This window comes from Scleropages formosus, chromosome 11 (genome assembly GCF_900964775.1).
Source record: "Scleropages formosus chromosome 11, fSclFor1.1, whole genome shotgun sequence".
Taxonomy (NCBI): Eukaryota; Metazoa; Chordata; class Actinopteri; order Osteoglossiformes; family Osteoglossidae; genus Scleropages; species Scleropages formosus.
Window position 1 is genome coordinate 19319862 of NC_041816.1, and position 19704 is coordinate 19339565.

A 19704-nucleotide genomic window follows, 5' to 3' on the forward strand; every position below is an offset into this window, starting at 1 on the left:
TCTAGCCATAATGGTGTCCACAATTAAATCCTCTAAAGCCAGTTCCATCAATCTGGCAACAAACTCTAGACTGGTAAGTCAAGCAGGGATGAAATGGCAGCATCCTGGGGAGTCGGGGGAGGGGGCTTCACCTTAGAGGGCTCCTCCCGGAGCGCAGCAACCCGTCCTTTCTGAGGCCGCCTCAGCACCAAGGCGCTGCTAAAATGGTCTGAGTGGCTGTCCATCACGGAGGACGTAGACACCGGGTACCTGAAGTCTGGGGTGTTGACCAGGTGGGAGCGCCTGGAATGCAAACATGGAAAATTGCAGAAGAAGAATAACGAGGTGAATGTGGGTGCGAGTCAAACAGCAGTCAGAAGCCATGATTAAATCAGTGTACGGGTGTACCCATGATGCAGCATTGAGTTGCTCCTGCTCCTCCCCTGCTCGCTTTCCGCTCTCATTGTCTCAATTTCTATCAGAAGCTGTTCCTATGGCAAAAGAAGGGGGGGGGGGGAAACTCCTTTTAAAATTACATTAGCTGACATATAAAGATTACATACAGTGTATGAGAAGGAAGATCTAGATATAAAGCAACACTAAACATGATTTTATTGAAAGTTCTACACACAGATAGCAACTGCAGCAACAGCACTGACCTTCTCATGGTGTGCTTCTTCAATCAGCTTCTTTGTGTGCTCAAGATCTCGAATGAGAGCGTTCTGAAAAGTGTGAGTAACAACGTGAGTGATCACCGTTTAGGCGACAAGTACTGCGTTAAAAGCATGTGCTGTGACCAAAACAGAGGCTTACCTTGTCCTCCAGAGCAGACATTCTTTCCTTTAGATGGAGCTGGAGCCTCTCGTTGGACTCGGAGAGCAGCTTGTCCACCGTTTCGGACAAACGCTTGTTGTGCTCCTCGTTCATCTTCTCCCTCTGACGTGCCTTTTTGACGCCAAGTCAAGTCATCAGTAAGTAATTTCATGTTTTTAAAACACTTCAGTGCTCCTCTGTGTTGGCAGATGTCCAATTTAATTTTTGTTGTACACTTTCGTGTTCCCACATGGCTAACAAACTATGATTTCTTAATGAGCATCTAAATTCCTCTGTCCCTTATGACCTAAATATATTGACAGCCAATGGAAATCCATCAATATATTTCATCCATATTGCCTCATAAGACTATACAATAAAAACATGGAATGCAGCAAAAATGTTTATTTTTAATGCGTGTAGACTACATCAACAAAAACAAGTATTTATCCAAGGAAGCGGAACTGACAAGTTGAGGGTGCAGCTGACAAGGGGCTGATGACGGAGAATGTAGAGTCCTCTCACCCTCAGCAGCTCTTGGTTCTTCTCTTCCAGTTGAGCCTCCATCTGCCTCAATCGCTCCTCAATGTTTCCATGTCGCTCCTCAGCCTGTGAAGAAACATGGCAGTCAGACCCCACACATATGTGCAGAATGTGGCTCAAACACGTATCAGTGTAGACGTACAGATACGAACACACATGGACATGAGCAGACAGACAGAAACCAGGCAGGGCCCACAAGTACCATGCGCTAGTAGTAGTGGGGAACGCACCAGCGAACCCGAAGCTCACATAGAATGCACAAGGGAAGCGTGGGATGCTGCCTTAATAGCATGTGCTCGATTAAAAGTGTTAGAGGGTATTAAACAGAGGTTAAGGAAGGTCAGATTGACAGTGTAACTTGGACTCTTACACCTTCTTGTTCTGGACTTCATGACTTCACTGTGTTCAACTACCACTCAATTCTCTAATCTCCTCCATTTAATGAAAAAGGGAGTGAAGAAACTCCAACTTTGACTATTCAAGTCAGTTCCGTCTGGTACAATTCCAAACCCAATACATGAGCCGCCCTTTCCTGGACCTCTGTGTAAATGATTTTCCCATACACAGTCACAGTGGAATTACAAATATTGGTGAGTGGAGGAAAGGGGAGGGGTGAGGTAACAACAGGCAGCAGGCAAGTGGGACACTGGGAGCTGTAGTCTACCTTCCTCAGCAACTTGGCCTCCTTGAGGCCAGAGTCGGTGCACACTGAGCGGTGAGGCTACAGAGAGCAGAGAGGCCACCAGGAGAGAGGGCGCAAAGAGAGGACTTTATTAGAGCTAAAACCCCCATCAGAGAGGAAAGGCGGTATGAAGAAATAGGGGAACATTCATTCCTTAGAGTTTATTTAGATAAGACAGAGGGAGTTACATTTGATTTGTGGTATAAGGATAAAACACCCCACATACATTAATAATTAAAAAGAAAGGGGGTAACTTTCAGAAGCAGGATGAAGGGAGACTGAGCAAATTCTTTTACTTCATTCTGCAAGAGTCAGTCAGATCAGTCAAACTGAAAGCAAACTGCATGCAGTCAGCAACAATGAGCCTCCAACAAATTCACATTGGACAGGTTAAAAAAAATACAGTAAATACAGACAGACATCCATTGTGGATGGCCTGGCAAGGACACGCCTACGTGTGCAGGCTCATTTACCAGACAGGAGACAAGCATAAGGCAAGGAAGAAGCACAGACATTAGGGCTTTCAGTGATGCTTTCTTTACCTGCAATCTTCACCCCAAATTCACAATTAACTATTTTCATTTAACACTTTGAGCCATCTCTACAGTAGTAAACAATAAAACAACTGAAAATGATCTCATTACAATTATTACCAGGATTTATTTTTAAAAAAGGTGCATATATCAGAAGAATTATACTGACTTCATTTCGGGTTTTAGAATGCACTTTCCATACTGTAGGCACAAAACAGCTGAGAAACAATCACCTCCAGAAGGGAACTGATCAGAGAATCATGGGACAAAAGTTACAGACTGCATACTGCCTCTGATGTCATCATAACTGCACATTTCTGCCAGGAATGTTATTTTACTTGATTAAAAATACAAGGTTAAATCTAGTGATTGTGAGACAAATGCACCACCAGAACCTTGTGAAACTCACCTTGCTAAGTGCTGCCACCCTCTGCGCCAGCTCAGCCTCCACCTCGGGCAGAGTCTCTGCCTTCCTCATGGTCTGCTGCAGCTTCTGTTCAGCCAGCTCCAGCCGCTCTTGCAGCTGTCGGTTCTTCTCCTCCGCCTATGAGAGAGAACATGTCAAGGTCTACACATTTGTTTGTTGTGCTCACATTGTGCACCAGCAAAAATGCTCTCTTTCTCATGCACCACACTCACTAAACACAGCGCTGGGACTTTTTGATGAATCACAGGGAAGGAACATTCCCTACATCTCATTCCCATCCCATCTATAATACGAGGGGAAAAGTGCTACACTTAAGCGCAACACAATCAAAGTTGAAGACGGCGACTTTGATAACAATATTGAGTACAACAATAGGGCATTATTTACTAAGTGAAAATGTCCCTCTATTTTCACTTAATGTTTTGAAATACAAAACTGTATTCAATCAGCGGAGGCCTTTCCGCTTCTAATCCTGTGCGGTTGAGAACACAAAGACAATATTTTCTGAAGGATTTCTGCTTGGAAAAAGTAGCTCTCACAATGAGCCATTCACTGCAGCCCGAGATGAGGCAAAGCAAGGCAGGATGAGGAGGCCTGAAGCAGCCCGTCGCTCTGAGCACATCTCAAAAAACAAACATAGTTTTGAGGCGCCCCATTCAGGCCGCCTGCCCGCACCACTGCCCTGGCCTCTGTGAAAGAGGCAAGCAGGCGCAGACATGCGGGGCCACAGCCAGGACACCACAGGCATTTCCTGGTGCCCAAAGGAAGCTGTCACACAGCCCTTCCACTGGCAGATCAGCCTCCTTACATCAACAAAGATGGACGGGAAAAGAGAAACTCCAACTCAAACCGGGTAAAAAGAGCTACTAGATCATCAAGAACACAAAGTTCTGCAGTGATAGGTGCACATTTATTATAACCCTGAAAAAATACTCAGCACGTCAACCCCCAACTTTTGATTTTTGAAACGTAAGGAAAATTGTGGCCAAGGACACGCCAACACGAATTTCATCACGATTTTACTAAACCTCTTGTCCAGTGCAGGGCTGCTCAAGCTGGAGCAATCAGCAAAGCAACAAAACAATAAAATACAGAAAGTGGGGAACTCACTTGACGTAACAGGGACTCCTTATTAGCGATTTCAGTCTCCAGCTTGTCATTGAGGTCATGAACAGACGTGGCCTCGCGCTGTGCACCTAGATAGCGCTTTTCCAGGGTCGTGATCCTTTCTTCCATGTCTTCCTTCTGTGCCATGGACTGATGAGCAGAGTGGAATGAGCACACAGTACTGGCATAGAACAGGACCTCTGAGCATGAGGCACTGCGCTACTCACCTCTCGGATGTCCCTCTGCAGCCGGCTGTTGGTGTCCTCCGACTTGATGAGGTCCTTGCGGGCGGTGTCCAGGTCCTCTTCCAACTCAGCCACCCGACTTGAGAGCGCAGCCAGGCGCTCTTTCATCTGACTCAGTTCTTTGCTCTGCCGGTCAATGACCTCCTGTAGCTCAGCAGTCTTAACCAGGTCCTCTTCATGGTTCAGTGACCCATCTGAGGAACGCTGGATGAAGGAGGGAAAACTTGACTCACCTTTTAGGGTTCTCTACCTCAACCTCCAAAAGAGACAACACTATGCCTGCACCATAAACCAAACAATCCATTCTCTTCTTTATTGTTTTTGCTTATGTTGATGGTTTACTTCGACTGTGACCATGTGCGTAGCAACAGGTAAGAAAATCTGACAAAATTAGTTAAATGTGACACACGTGATCCCGAAGGGGTTGACTGCTGTTGACGTTTACACACACACTAGCCCAGAACCTGGCATGAGGCTAAAGGGAACAGCACTATCCAGGAACTGCTGGTGAGTCAGCAAGTAGTACAGGCTATACACCTAGATGGGTTGGTCTGCCAGGATCCCCCATCACACATGGTGTATGACACTGCTTAGTTTCACATTCCTGCCACTAGATGGCGATTCACATGCATCGGTGATACGTCATCTAGCCTGTCTTCAAACACACAATTTCTATAACTGAATGGTTAGAGGAGGGAAATACAACAATGCAACCCCTTATAATTACTCTTAATTACACTACATGCTCAGCTGAGCTTGTAAGAATTCTCTTAAGTAAATATCTTATTTACTTGTCCTTAAGCCTTAAAGGTAACAAGGCCAAACACTTGTGGCCTGTAGTATTTGTGAGAAATGGGGTATGTTGGAGTTAGTCGATGCTTTATATTGACTTGCAAAATGCAGAACACTGATCTACTTTGAGCAACAAAGTGCAAACCTGTATATCCTGCTTTTAAAAGAAGAAAAATAGGCATATAATCTACTCAGTTCATAAGACTTGAAAAGATTGTACTTCATTTTGATTGTCATATCTATTACAATAAAGCAAAATTCCACATCAAAACTCAAGTAAAAAAAATTAAGTTATAACATTCTCAGACCATTTTGAGTTTCTGGTTCCAAATACATCTCAGTACAGCTGAAAATGCTGCACAAGGTTCACTACTGCTTCATGATATCACTTCCAATATGATTTCTCACTCTATTCCAGCACACGGCAAGTTTTACTCCTCAAAACAAAAAAATGCAATAGTAAAAATAATTCCCAAATCAATAAAACTGCAATCAAAGCTGCAGAAATGAAGGTCCTTTACAGCACAGGCTGTAGATACACATATTTCATACAGAACTATTTCTGGACAGGAGGCACTTCTGCAGGATCTGCGGAGGCTGGACAGCAGCTCCGGTGGACCCTCAGTGCTGGAGGGCAGCCCTTGCTCAAGCACTTCACCAGCACAAAGGACCAGGTTTTTGAGCCCACCACATCTTCACTGCCACTTCAGGCATAGGGGAGACTTCTGCTAACATTTCATAGGTCACTGGCTGATCCAGTTCTGCAAGTATCAATACCATTCACAGACTCTGACCTTTAGCCACAAGTTGTGTATACTCCACACCACTGCACACAAACACATACAAACAGCAATTACCAAGTACAAACACGTATAAGCAGTTTAGGCATAATTATAATGCATGCATAGAATACAATGTGGTTAAGCAATGAGTGTGATCAGTGTAAATGTCCTTCCGCATTCACCTTACCTTGCCGTTAGTGCTCAGGGCATTTCCAGCATCATGGCTGATTTCTACAGGTCCATCAGCCACCACTTTCTTCTGGCTGTTCTGCTCTCTCAGAAAGGTTAACTACAATGGCAATAATGAAGCAGAGTCAAGTGAGAACAAAACAAGAACTTTACTAAAGCCAACATGAATTAAAATCAAACAACTGGCTACATGACTGAGAACCTAACAGAAGTGACTGCAGAAATGCTTACAGCTGTCTTTGTGACATCTTCCTAGCACAAATGGCAAGTCATCCCTAAGCAATGACACAGAGCTCCCAGGGGAGATGGTACTAGCAATCAGCACATGGCCTGACAGACACGTGCGCACAAACATCTCTTCTGTCTCAGCCCACTGATTTGTACAGTATCAAGTGGCAAAATCGTGCACATCTCCATAGTGGTAAAGGGATCTAGGACAGTGTGTGATCTAGGGCATTTTCCCATGATGCACTCTCTGATCCTTTGATGCAAGCCATGCAGTGGAGGGATTTAACAGAGGCAGCTGTACTATGTTTGACAGCAATGATCTATGGTGGATCCAACTTTGTGTCTCCCCTCCTGATATCAATCTGGTCAAGCAAATTTGCCCAAAAGTCAAATTAAAAGGTAAAAACTGATAAGTATGCTTTTTGCAATTAATGGTTAAATAATTTTGGTTTACTTAAATTTATCAAAATCAAATGAGTATTTGAAAAAAATTACACAAAAATATTCAAAGGTGGTATAGGTGGAACTGCAAAAGTCACACAAGAGTTTAAGACATTTGAGCAAGTACACGAACACTCCAAATCCAGTTAAACAACACTGGGGGAACGTGAACCTAACAGCTACGCTCCTTTACAGGAGCAGCCAATCCGTAAACAGAAGGTAAGGCACCAAAGCATGCATCTAGAAGCGATTCTAATGGAATCCCAAACCTATGTGACGTATTGTCTGAACAGCCTGAAAAGGGTTTGAGTCTAAGCATTAAATAAATGTGAGGGTTGGGTTCTTTCCAGCAAGGCTGTGCCTCACACACACCCCTACCGGGCCTCCCGGTGCCAACACAGCCTAGGAACGCACCTCTTTGTGTGAAGCTGCAAGCTGCTCCTCCAGCGCACTGCACCGTTCCAGGGCAACTCGCAGCCTCTCCCGCACCTACTCAGGGCAAAAGGGGATGGTTACAAATGGGGCTGAAACTCCTGGTGGGAGCCACTTGAACAGGGTGTCAAACAGCAACTTCACACCACAGTGCGCAAGTGTCAATTTGCAAATATTGTGACAATATACAAGTCCAACAGTTCAATTTCTCCTGACAGTAGAAAAATTTTTTTAAAAAAAATGGGCCCAAACAAAGAGGGTCAAGCAAACATCAAAAACAAAGGATTGTTTTGTGCAAACCTTCTCATCCAGTGCTTTGTGATGCTCAAACAGGGACTTGAGTGCCTTGAGGACTTCCACCTCACTGGACACACCAGCCGGAGACTGTGCCTGCCTTTTCACCACGGTCATGCGCAGAGAGCGCTCATGCCTCGAGACAAGGCATTCCAAGTGCTCCAACAGCAGCTGTGTGGGGAAACAACCTACATCAGCACACCGGAGGAGAGGGATACAGTGCCTCTCTTTCTCTCATACAGAGAATCAATTTAAGAACAAAAATAAAAACAATAACTTTTTGAATATGACATCCAAGGTCATAAAGTCAGATGGGTAACAAATTAAAACCTTAGCACTTAACAGTATGTTAAAAAGGGTGTTCTCTCAAAAACATGTGTCTCAGCACATTACAGTGCATGCAAAGCTGCTGGTGAAATTATGCTTTGTGTGCGTGTGTATATATCTATATAAAATATATATACACACACACACAAACGTGCACGCATATATATACACACACATATACATTGTATATATACACACACACACACACACACACACACACACACACACACACGCGCGCGCATGCTTGCACACCGGCTGGTGCGCAGGGTTCAGCTGCGGTCTGCTGAGCGGCTCAACACAGCCAGAGCCAGTCTGTCAGCCTTTTCCCCCTCCAGGGTCCTGGCTGTAATCCTCCAATCCAGTGCTGCTCGAGCGACGGAGGATTACCCTAGCGTGGCCGCTGGCCCTGCGGCATGCAGACCTGACATAGCTTAATCCCCAGGGAAAACATGCACCAGCACAGACACACTCCACACACAAATGATGCAATGCTCAAGCTGAGAATTAAAAGTGAGCGAGACCAATTTGTTGGGACAAAGGCCTTTTCCGATGGGCTAACTTGATTGGAAAGTACAGATTCTTACGAGAGCAATTGCTCTTACAAGAAAGGCAGGGATGGGAGGCTGCACTTTGGCTCTGCATTCAATCTCTAAACCTAATTACTTATCCAAGGACAGGAAGTCAAGCCACTTGAGATTCTGACCCAGCAGGGGCTTAAGGGCCTTGACAACACAGGAAAACTTGCATGCTGAGCAATTATCGCAAAGAGTAATGTTAAATTAATTAATTCTCTCATTAATTAAGTTTGACAAGGCCAGTTATGGCCAAATCCATAAATTTGACTGAACTGATAAAGTTACAATGAGATGATAATCAGCTAGGTCACACCTCAAAAACCCAACACAAAAAAAAAAAAAAAAAAATCTGAGAAACATGCATGACGAGCGTATTGTATGTGTCGGTGTGGTGACTCAGTGGTCGAGCTCACGGCCAGGTGGCAACTCATCCTCCAGGGCTGATCTAGATTCTCACCCGTGTGTTGTTCCTCTCTGCCTTCAGCTCAGCGATCTCTTCCTCCCGTTCCAATAGCTGCTCCCGGAGAAGGTTCACCTCCTTGGTAAGGGCAGCAAACTCCTACGAGCAGAGAAGGCAGAAAATGGCCTGATCACAAGAACACCTGACAGAGTGGCTTGACTAGAAAAACAGGGTTGGGGGAAAAAAAAGTTGTGCCATTTTATAAAATCTTCTATAGTGCCAGATTGTAAGTAATGTGTTCTTTAGTTTTTTTTAAATAAAAAAAAAAAAAAAAAAACCCACCCCAACTCCCCCCCATTTGAGAAAATCACAGCCTGCACATTTTGAACATGATCTGACTCATTGTGAGCGAAGCAGCACTGGGGACAGCAGGTTGTTTCGTGACCAAACGAATACACAGAGTACAGCCAAGACGTGGCACAACAGCGGGTGATGGTACAGCGCCAGGCTCTAGAAGCCACAGGTCACATTCAAAACACAGCCAAACAGGCCTGGAAAAGCAGCGTCTCACTTGGTTGGCATAGTACAGCAAGACTGAGGCTTCACAGGAGATCCGTACCATCGTGCATCACGCTCTGCGTTTGCAGAGTTGGCCAAGGCTCCAGTCCACGGGAACTCATACATCTTCATTTACTGAACCTTGCACACGACCTTTCCTAAGATCCATTCAGGATAAACCTCCAGTGTCACAAAATCACAAAGCAGGACTCCCTTGACATGCTTCAGAACTGCTATAGAATATTGAAAGATTTCCTTTCTCGTGGTAAAAAGGCTCTGCTCATTTTCTGGAAGCAAAGTGACTGTGTGAGAAAAAGAGCAACAAACTTAAAATGGAAAAAAAGGCAAACAATACACATGTACCACTGAATATAGAAGAATCCAGCCACTGTTCAGAAATGCAGAAATACAGAGATGTTTCCCCAACTCCAGGTTTACACTGTAATTAATATTTAATTTTTTGACAGGGCATGAGGCAGAACCGAGGAGCAGGCCCTTCCTACTCAGTCAGTTCTCGGCAAGAAGTGGACAAAGTGCAGGCTGGTTTTGATCCTAAAGAGTTCAGCAGGCTGATCAACAGCCTCCAGGGAAACATTCTTTTCAGCACATCCATAATAAAACCTCTAATTAAAAGCATCTAATTACACAGATACCACTGACCTCCAGCCAAACAGCAAGTGAAATCACTGCTCCCCCATCTCCAAAAATAAGCAAATGCAAATGGCTAAGACTTAAATTTCCAGACAGATGCGAATTTTTCCCCCCCAATTTCAGCCATCTCAGCAAGCGCCCCCCTCCCCAAGTCCCTGTGCTCACACAAAACATTAATTGTTCTCCACAGCTCTTCGAAGCAGCTCCGTCTACAGCAGGGGAGTAAAAGCCAAGGCAGTTTGCAGCAACCTGTGCCCGTGTTCATAGAGGGCTCTTCTCAATCCTTCATTCGCCCGACAGGCAAAGTCGTCCAGGTCTCACAAAGCGGACTGTACCGCCTAAAATCACACCTCAGACACTCATTAGGCAGGTGGTCCTTCTCGCCTCCGCTCTACACAGGCTCCGACCGGACAGACACAACCCCGAGTTTCACGAGAGGCCTTGCCATAATTTTAAAAAAGTAAAGAGCATTAATGTACATACAGGGCGTGTCAATATCCAGGTTGCAGCTGGTATTTTACTTTGAAAAATGAGAAAAAGGGGTGGCTGCCAGTAACAATTACTTCTACTGCTTGTTTCGAGGGCACAAACTGACAGGATTACATGGGGGCCTTTGTGATGACTTTAAAATAAAAAGGTGGGCCTTGGGACAGAGCTGATCCAGTCTAAGGTAGTTTTACAGCATATGTGCGAGTGCGTGTGTGTGCGCACGCGCACATGCTGTTTTACATTCCAATAATCTTTGAGGATTAACAGTGATGCTCTGTACTGGGCAGCCCATATTAATCTCTCATGCAGAGCGGGGAACGGACTGGGGCTGGGAGACGGTGCGGACTCCCGGAGGCACGACTCCAGGCTGGGCTTCATGCCAGAGGGAGGCTAGAACCACCAGAGAACCCAGCCCAGTGTGAATGTGCCTGCTTTTATAACAATACTGTAGTACATTACAGGGCATGCTGATTGTTTGGTAGCACGGCTCAGAAAAGAGTGCAGAAAAATATTACACATTTAAAGGAATACACTAATGTTTTCATTACCTTTTGCAACAAGCCATAAATATTAAATTATTGTTATGAGGAAACTGGTTGACCCACAACTGCATGGATATGACTTTTGCAGTCCCATTTCCTTATAGCTCAATTAAGAGCAGTGCTTTCCTCCTGGAACTGGATCCCAAAACATTTTGAAATCGTGACATGATCTTGTAATCATGGTCACTGGTCATAACAGACCAATTCCAGCCAACTTCTTGGTATAATTTGACTTTTCTTTTTTTTAAATAAAAACCTTAAATCAGCACTTGCGATAGAGATTTAAATTTACACACTTAAGATTCAAACAGCAATTCTCTTTATTTGATATATATGAGACACCCCTAAATAACATTTCAAAGTACCAGTAAGTCAGTATTGCCAAAAATATTTTTACTTAAATTTTCCGGGAAAAAGTAATGAACTTGTCCTTTTAAAATGGAAATAAAATGGTCAAAATATATCAGATAATTCACTCAGCAAATTTAAAAAAAAAAAAAAAAAAAAGACCTCTGCTGAAGGAAAGCACATATTTGTCAGAGGATTCCTGGATGCGAATGGGGAAATCTGTCACCTACCGTACTTTACAGTAATGCTGAGGGCATTGATGGTTACAACTGTTTGGTTTCAGTTTCAACACTCCCCTCAGCTTCAGCCATCATTATGCAGAAGTCAGATAATTTGGTAACAACAGTCATGGAAAAGAATGACTTTTCATTAGGTTGGCAAACAGATCAGTCGTAATGAGACACTGCACTTCTGCTGAACACACCGTCTTTGTTCTCCTATTGAGCGCAAGCAAATGACTCATCCAAAAGACAGTCAAAACCAGTTACATCAACAATTATCTCCTGCACACCCTTAATCTGGAAATTAAGACGGTAATAAAGACTCACAAACATAAAAAGTGTCCCTGTTTCAAAATAATTAAATTCAACCCTCCAGAAAAAGCAGGACCTCAGTGCAACCCATCTCTCTGACGTCATGACCTCTCTGCACAGAGGGCGTTGATGGGTAAAGAAGATAAAATTCAACTTCTTGTACAGCTGCTTTATTAGCACAACATTCTAGATGAAGATGTATATTTGAGTAATCATAAAAACAAAGTTACAAAACACTCTGATTAGACTGTAGCCCCCGGCAATTTTGACACAGCTACCGTGTCAGGAAGTGATGGGAAGTGCAGTAGGATGGAGGGAGGGGCACTCGGGGTGCATCATCTACTGACAGGTGATCAAGTCAACCTGGGGAAGTGGAGAGGGAGAGGGCTCCACAGGAAAAGCAGGATTCTCTGTTGTCAGAGCAATTTTCCTGGGCAGATTAACTTCACAGATGTGCTGGACAGATGACACGGCTCTTAATCGGCTGCTTCCCTGGGGAAAATGATCCGTTTCAGGAGAGGGGCTGGGAAGACAATGCCTCGAGGAGGTGCCAGGGATGCATTTTACCTGTGGGCAGTCTAAGGGAGAAGCATCACTTATTACAACTGGGCTGCTCCCTCAACTAGCCCAGAGTTACATGGTTACCACTGAAACATCTTAATTCAGTACATCCATCCATCGTGTCCAGATGTGACCCAAAATATTCCCAAACTCCAACAGATGGTCTTAAATTCTTTGCCCCTATCCTAGACAGTGGTGACAGAGGGATCCCGTACACTCACTCTTCACATACAAATGTTAATTTGTTCCTTGAAATCTCCACATTAAGATAATTCTTAACGTAAAGGGTTAAAAAATATTTTTTTTTTATGGGGAGGGGTTCTTTTTATGGATGACAATGGCATCACCAACATAAGTCATATTTGTAACACCAATAATAATCTAGCTCATCTATCAATATTGCATTTTCATTCATTCATTATCGATAACCACTTTGTCCAATGCAGGGTCACGGAGGCCCAAGTCTACCCAAGAGGCACAGAGCACCCGAGGGCCCGAGACATTTCGAAAAATTGGCTCACAGACATTTATCATATCAGATTCACCGCCTATGTCATTCATTCTGCAAAGCCTTATGGTGTTACAGGCCTTGTGTAGTTTTACTGACAAATTTGTGATTCCCATTCCCAGATCAAGGTATTTACCCAAAACTGATACAGTAAAAGTTACCCACCTGTATGTATGGTTAAGTCTTTGTAAGTGGCTTTACAGCATCAGATAGATTTCATAGCATTAATTCATGTATTTCAGAAGCAATATTTACATGAATCAAGAATTGTAACTAGGTGACTGTCAATGTGATAGGAATTATACATAGTATTTAGTATTGTTATGGAAGAACTTCGCATCCAAGTGCAGTGAAACAGATAGTAGGTGGTGAATATCCTGTTGCGGAAGCAAAACCAACCAGGAAGGGGGAAAAAAAAGCCATTTACTAATCAATAATCCCACTTTACCATAAGCCTTTGTACAGGTTTCTTCACACGGATGTCCATTATTTGTGACTGTGCTTAGTGTACATTCACATATATAAATACGCTAAAAGACAGACCAGCTAGTCCATTATAAAGTTAAGAAGGTTACCTATTTACCTGCACGTCTATGAAATCTTCTCTGACCTGCGAGGAGAGCCGCATATGGAACACAATACAGAAGACCCTTCATGAAATATGCAGAGGTTAGGGCACATGGCCACTGAATAGGACTGTGTTTCACCCCATGCTCCTCACTGCACAGCTGCTGTGCAGGTACAGGGGGTCTAAATTACCCCCGACTGTCATGGCTGACTGCTCAACCTCTTGCCCTCCCGGTGAGGCAGCAGGCACCGGCGACAGGGACCCGTGAGGCATAATTCACAGCCTCCAGTGAGTCAAGCCAGAGCAGGGTTGACATTGTCAGGGCTGTAAGTGGCACACATGATGACGTCTTTTATTTAAATAAATAAATAAATTTAAAAAAAAAGTTTTTTTTTTTTAAACTGCACCTCCAGGGTCCCCGCTGGGTTCTTGATGTCACCGACTCCTAGACTCAAGCCTCACAGGGGAACAGCTACGTCGACATGTGTCTGGTTCAATTTAACATCTATTTAAACACACATCTGGACTTCCAAAGTAGTGAGGAACAACCCAGCAGCTTGGAACAAGACTGTCTTTGTTCTCTGGACTATATTTAGCTGAAGTCCACAATGTTACAGAGGCCCTGCAAATTTAGAAAAATGAAGAGGTTCTTCACACTTAACTCCACCATGGACGGTCCCAAGCCCAGCTGAGAAAGGAGGAGGGTTGGGCGTGGGGCTAGCTACCACACACACCACACAAACCTTGCCAGCTACAGAAACGCCAATGATGAAACTTCAAGGGGAGCCCCTGTTGGCGGCCTATGCCCCAGGAGGGGTGGAAGGTGTAAATAGGTTCTTGACATTTGCGAAGACTTAGCCACACGTCTTCGGCTTTTTGATGATGCAGGGCTATCTATAGCAGGACTTGCATTCCACTGTAATTACTGCTTGAAGGATCGAGACCTCAGTCCTCCCAATCAATGAGGCAATCAGATAAGAGCGAATCCGCATGGTAAGCCACTCTATGTAAAGAGATTTTCCTAAGGTGCATGACTAAGGCAACAGAATCGGTTTAGAAAACACAAACACTGCACCCACAGATAAGAAGCAGAGACTTCTTCACAAACAAGTTGCTGCTGAATGCTCACTTCATGACGGTGCACATCCCCCAGCACAATGGTGTTTGTCTTCCTGAAACCCTATCGCAGATGTTTTGCTTGTGTTACACTGTCACACAGTATATTAGCCATGTAGTCATATGTGGTAAGTGGCTCCAGCAAAATTCAAAATGCTATTTCAATTTCAATGCACTTAAAGCAGCTGATTAAATTCTAAATTGTACCAAGCAGGCTTCTACAGCCATGGAGAAAACACGTGTTAATGCAAAATAGAAAAACTACCTTTTTTTAAACATTTGCATTATCTAGAGATAAAAAACAATCACTTATATAGAACAAATCTTTACCTACCTAGAATTCTGGGAAAGAAGAACTCATTTAAAACATCAGAATTATCTTTTTTGGGGGGGGGGGGGAGAAAACATTCCAGAAACATACTATTGCAGCTGTACTTGAACATGTGATGCGCAGCCAGCCAGGGGGAGGGGGGGTAGCAGTACTCCAAAATGGCTAACTTTCACTCCTTAAATTGTGGAAAAGGTACTCTGTATCTGCTGTACGTTGGAATGGGACTAGGAGGTTCAAAACATCTAAAAATCTAATTACACCAGCACATAAAACAATGCAGGAAACAAGGATGCTGAAAGCATATGGTCCTTCTTGATGCCGCAGCTGAGAGTCTAGCCCTGGCGTCAACTCGCAGGCATGTCCCTATATGGAGCGGAAGATGATGGAAAAAACCACAGTCCGGGCCTTGTGGAAACAGCCTCACTTGCTCTATGCCTGCTGGCAGACCAGAACCTGCGTGCTGAGCGCAGCCTTGGGTTCAGATTTGACAGCACAGATCCGCAGACAATGATGCCGGGGAGTAAAGCCCTACAAGAATCGGGAGGGGTGCTTGAGGTTCCGCCTTCTGCCCTACCTAGCAGGTCACGACCGTCGTTCCTCTCCCGCTGGCTCCTGATTGCAGCTCAGGAGCTCACTCCTTATCCGAGGATCAATCCTCGCTGTAATGCCAAAAGATCCAGCTGTCTGCGATTTGAGATTAGTAAAGCCACTGAGGTCGTCTGTGCCGAGAGCGGCCGCCACTAGAGCCATCCCTTATCGCCAGCGATCTGCAGTTTTCCCGAAAAATGTTTTCTAGGAAGCCTGTCGTTCCAGGTGTAGACACAATGCACGCTGTGAAAGGAGTTGCTCTGAATTAGTGTGGGGAGGATGTGTACTATTGATTCATTAATAAAATACATTTGCTGTTTTTAGTGAAAACGCATTTTATAACATGGCAATCAGTTTCTTATAGACATCACAAAAAAATTACAGAAAAATTACTAAAATAAAACAATTTGAGTGGTTTTTCAACATTTGACCTATCCCATCCAAATACTTGTACCCTTCCTGTGCAGAAGTCATAGGAAAAAAAATAGTTTAGCATTTTAAACTGGTAGAAGTGCTGCTGCTACCCAGCACTTTACTACCCATTCAACAATCTACATTTACCAACTCTGTTGTATAGTAAGTCTAGGTTCCTTCAAATTAAACTATTCAAGCATTTGTATGACATAGAAACAAAGAGCAGTAACAACAGGAAAGGTGAAAAATGAGCCCAGATAGGGCTCTATTAGAGTTACTGATACTGAGAACTCAGGGATAAAGAAAAAGGATTCAAATACCAAACCAACAATTAATAAGTTTGACTTGACTCGGGTCAGTAAAGGTGTCTGACCTGACCGGCTCCTGCTGCAAGCGATACATGACATGCACCGTCGCTTATCTTGGCACCGTTAACTTGGGTTAAAGGACAAGGCCCAGCATGCACTGCTTGTGCTCTCGTTATGCCACGTTTGTGTTGCCCACCACTAGCCAGTATGCACTAAGCAACAGTGCAGGAACTTTACTTATAGTACACAACATGGCTGGGGAAAAGGCCACGTACACGTGTGCAGAGTCCGTGTCAGGTTAACAGCTCAATGCTCCACGGTTCCATTTACACAGTTCTTCCAATAGCTTTTTCTATAGGACAAATTAAATTTAGTTGTACACATGAGGACGACTGCAAGACCAGTTTGCGATCACTTACACATAACTAATATGCTAGTGGCCAGTTCTGAAATCCATTACGTTCATAATTCATTCTCCAGCACCCTCACACTAAGAGATGGAAACATTTACTTATATGCTAGGCCCTGAGGCAGACGAGGGAAGCCAAGTGAAGCAGAAGGACGAGTGGGTCACGGCAACGTGCTCCCTCACAGGGGTTCAAAAACGCTCCTCATCCAGCTGGCCATCACAAGACCAATAAGCCCGTTCTCCCTTCATATTAAAACAGAAAAAAGTGAACCACGTGAAAAGAGGCACTGCCTTCAGAGTAGCACAAAGCCCCTATAGTAGAGCAGCAATATAAATACCATAAATCTCAGCTCTCAGGCCAGCTTGGCTCCTGATTTGCCAGTGCCTGGGAACCAGAGATATTCAAAAATGTGGCTGCAGCTTAAGCTAAACCAGACGTCCAGATGCACTGCTGACTGGGCTCCAATCATAAAACATCAACTTTCACCGAAACAGTTTTTTCACCATACCTGTACTTTTAAAGAGCAGCAAAACATTACTGACCATTAGCTGACTGACTTGACGTCTCACCCAAATTACTTCATTCACCTATACAGCTAGGTATGGCCTTAGTGCAATTCAGAGTAAATGCATTGCTCAAAGGTACTGCAACAATAATAGACCGTGAGTCCAAGTTCTATGTAATGTTTTGCTATCTGCTGTCACCTTGTTCACTGAAGAAGGTAAGAGCAAACTGGAAAAACTAAAAGTCTTCCTTAAAGATGCCACAGAATAGAATCTTAAGGATTTATGGGAAAAGTCCTGAGGTCACCATGTTTATTCATTTATTAAATAATAATAAAAAAAAAAAAAACCACAAAGATGGACATCCCTCGTATATGTGCAAGAGGTGTTTATAAGACCCATCATGCCGCATGTGCGAACATTCTGTCCATCTCTGCTGCAATCCTGTTACAGTCTATGAGGCACTGGGAGTGGGTGCGAGAAAGACGGCTACTCTGGAGGAAGCCCACCGAGCCCAGTGGAATGGCTCTCGGAGGACTGGCTGATACACTTATCCATCTTAAAAGCTCCTCCAGCAGGAAGGAAGGAAGACAGAGGGAGTTTGCCTGTCCACTTAGCGTAGCCACAACCCCCACCCCCTCTGTCCTCAATTAGGCCAAACATTAACACGGCCCTGTGGGGACACGGCTCAGGGCATTAAGATACTAAAGTGTACGCTGATATGGGACAAATAAAAGTACATACAGGACAGACACACATATCCTTTAGGATGTACTCTACACAAAAGAGAAGCAGGAATGATCAAAATGCTCGAACATCTTCAAACAGTCACGTTTACATTAAATAGTCAAAGCTTTTCTATTAATGCTGACGACAGCCTCCCTTCCTGCCTGCGGGCGTATGGTAGTCCACCTTTCATCCGGTGCAGCCGTCACTGCCCCCGAGAGCAGGGAGGAGTAACTTCACTCCAAAACGGCAATAGATGAGTCAGCCACCATTAATAGAGGTAAAGAGAAGCATTCTGCTGAAAGAGGCTTCTATCGGTTTCACTAAGTAGAAATTCAGTGGAGCAGCAGACAGTGCCTGTTATCATATTTCAGCCGTTTGCTTCATTTTGTCCATTCATACTGTCCGGGAGACTCATCATACAGCGTTTCCCATAATTCTCTGCAGTTAACATCTCTACAGAATTGTGCAAAAAAAAAAAAAAATGCTGGCGTTTAATTTTGCTTTTGCACTTCGACAAGGTCACGCACATTGTTCACTTGTGAATCACAGGATGTGCCATTAACAGCATGTAGCGGCTGCCAGCAAATTTCAAGCTTTACCTGAATTTTTTTTTGTTCACATGTAGAAATAGGGCTAATCCTGTTATGTGGGCATTGTGGGGACACTGGACGCCTTTAGCCATTTAGCTCAAGTTGTGGGTGCATCGCTAAATGATGCACGAAGATCTGAGTTCAATAAAAACTTCTGAACACTGAAACCTCAAAGTGGATCAGTGAGTCTCCCAGTGCTCGTCATGCCCCACACAGAAGGAACCCAGGTTCCAGTCTCTGCCCTTTCTTACCAGACAACTATTTACAGCTCAAAGATTAGACACTGGGCAAGATGTGTACCCAACAGTGTAAACTACTGACAAGACTGATCGAAATGCACACATCTCCATGCATAGCTGTATTCAAAATTAATTCATACATTTTTTGCACAGCAGTAATTCCTCATTTCAAAGATGGCTTTTGCTTCTTGGCAAGTTCTGCAGTCAAACACCTTAAACCTCCTGATCCAGTGGCAATCTCAACTGCAGGAGGTGAGCTCATTTCAGGGCCTTATGAGCAAACCTGATGCAAGAACATTCTGTAGTGAGCAGGACATATGAAAGGTACCTTTTAATCAGCACATTTCTGCTCTGATGCCTCTGTGGAGGAGCAGGACCCAGGGCTGCTCCCCTTTCACCTCCTCTGACAGCTGGGGGGCCAAGAGGCGGCAACCCTCATGCTGGAGTGACCACAGCCCCAAACTTATCCTCTCCATACCGGCCTGCAGCAGTCGCTCCACTGATCCGGGCCCCATACCAAACCCTATCCTCCGCTACGACTCACTCGGGGTTCCACTCGGCTTACATTAATGACAGCTATAGGCTTTGCGCCTGGCCAGAAAAAACAGCAAGCTTGTCCAAACCACAAATACCTTCAAGAAGGCATTTTTGCTGCTTGATTTTGCTTTTTCCAATAGCTTAATGTAGGCCTTTCCCTTATCAGAAGGCTACTGATCAATCTATAAAATTAGCAATGACTTACAAATGCCTAGAAATATAACGGTAAGATAAGAAACGAAGATGCCCATTAAGTATGAACCCACACAAATTAAGCCAACACCTTCCATCATATTCCTATTCAGCCTGAATTTCTACACCAAAGCCCAGGAATAAGTAGGACTTTTCCTAGTAATATGCAGATTCCCTGCATGCTTACTGAATTGTAATGT

The 19704-nt window shown here is 44.1% G+C and overlaps 1 protein-coding gene across 18 annotated transcripts in view; it reads right to left on the reverse strand.

Annotated features, from left to right (window-relative positions):
* ppfia1 (PTPRF interacting protein alpha 1) overlaps positions 1-19704 on the reverse strand; it is a 44342-nt gene that overhangs the window by 15927 nt on the left and 8711 nt on the right. For 10 of the 18 annotated variants that reach the window (XM_018763619.2, XM_018763622.2, XM_018763631.2 and 7 more), the window contains exons 3-15: positions 8847-8948; positions 7494-7658; positions 7176-7250; positions 6091-6192; positions 4312-4533; positions 4088-4234; positions 2960-3094; positions 2000-2056; positions 1318-1401; positions 793-924; positions 639-701; positions 388-470; positions 132-282 (exon numbers count right to left, since the gene is read on the reverse strand). In XM_018763619.2, the coding sequence (XP_018619135.1) occupies positions 132-282; positions 388-470; positions 639-701; positions 793-924; positions 1318-1401; positions 2000-2056; positions 2960-3094; positions 4088-4234; positions 4312-4533; positions 6091-6192; positions 7176-7250; positions 7494-7658; positions 8847-8948 (1518 nt within the window). Of the gene's footprint in view, positions 1-131; positions 283-387; positions 471-638; positions 702-792; positions 925-1317; positions 1402-1999; positions 2057-2959; positions 3095-4087; positions 4235-4311; positions 4534-6090; positions 6193-7175; positions 7251-7493; positions 7659-8846; positions 8949-10163; positions 10199-19704 lie in introns of those variants that run through there. The other 8 variants (XM_018763632.2, XM_018763634.2, XM_029256034.1 and 5 more) reach the window with 2 other exon arrangements.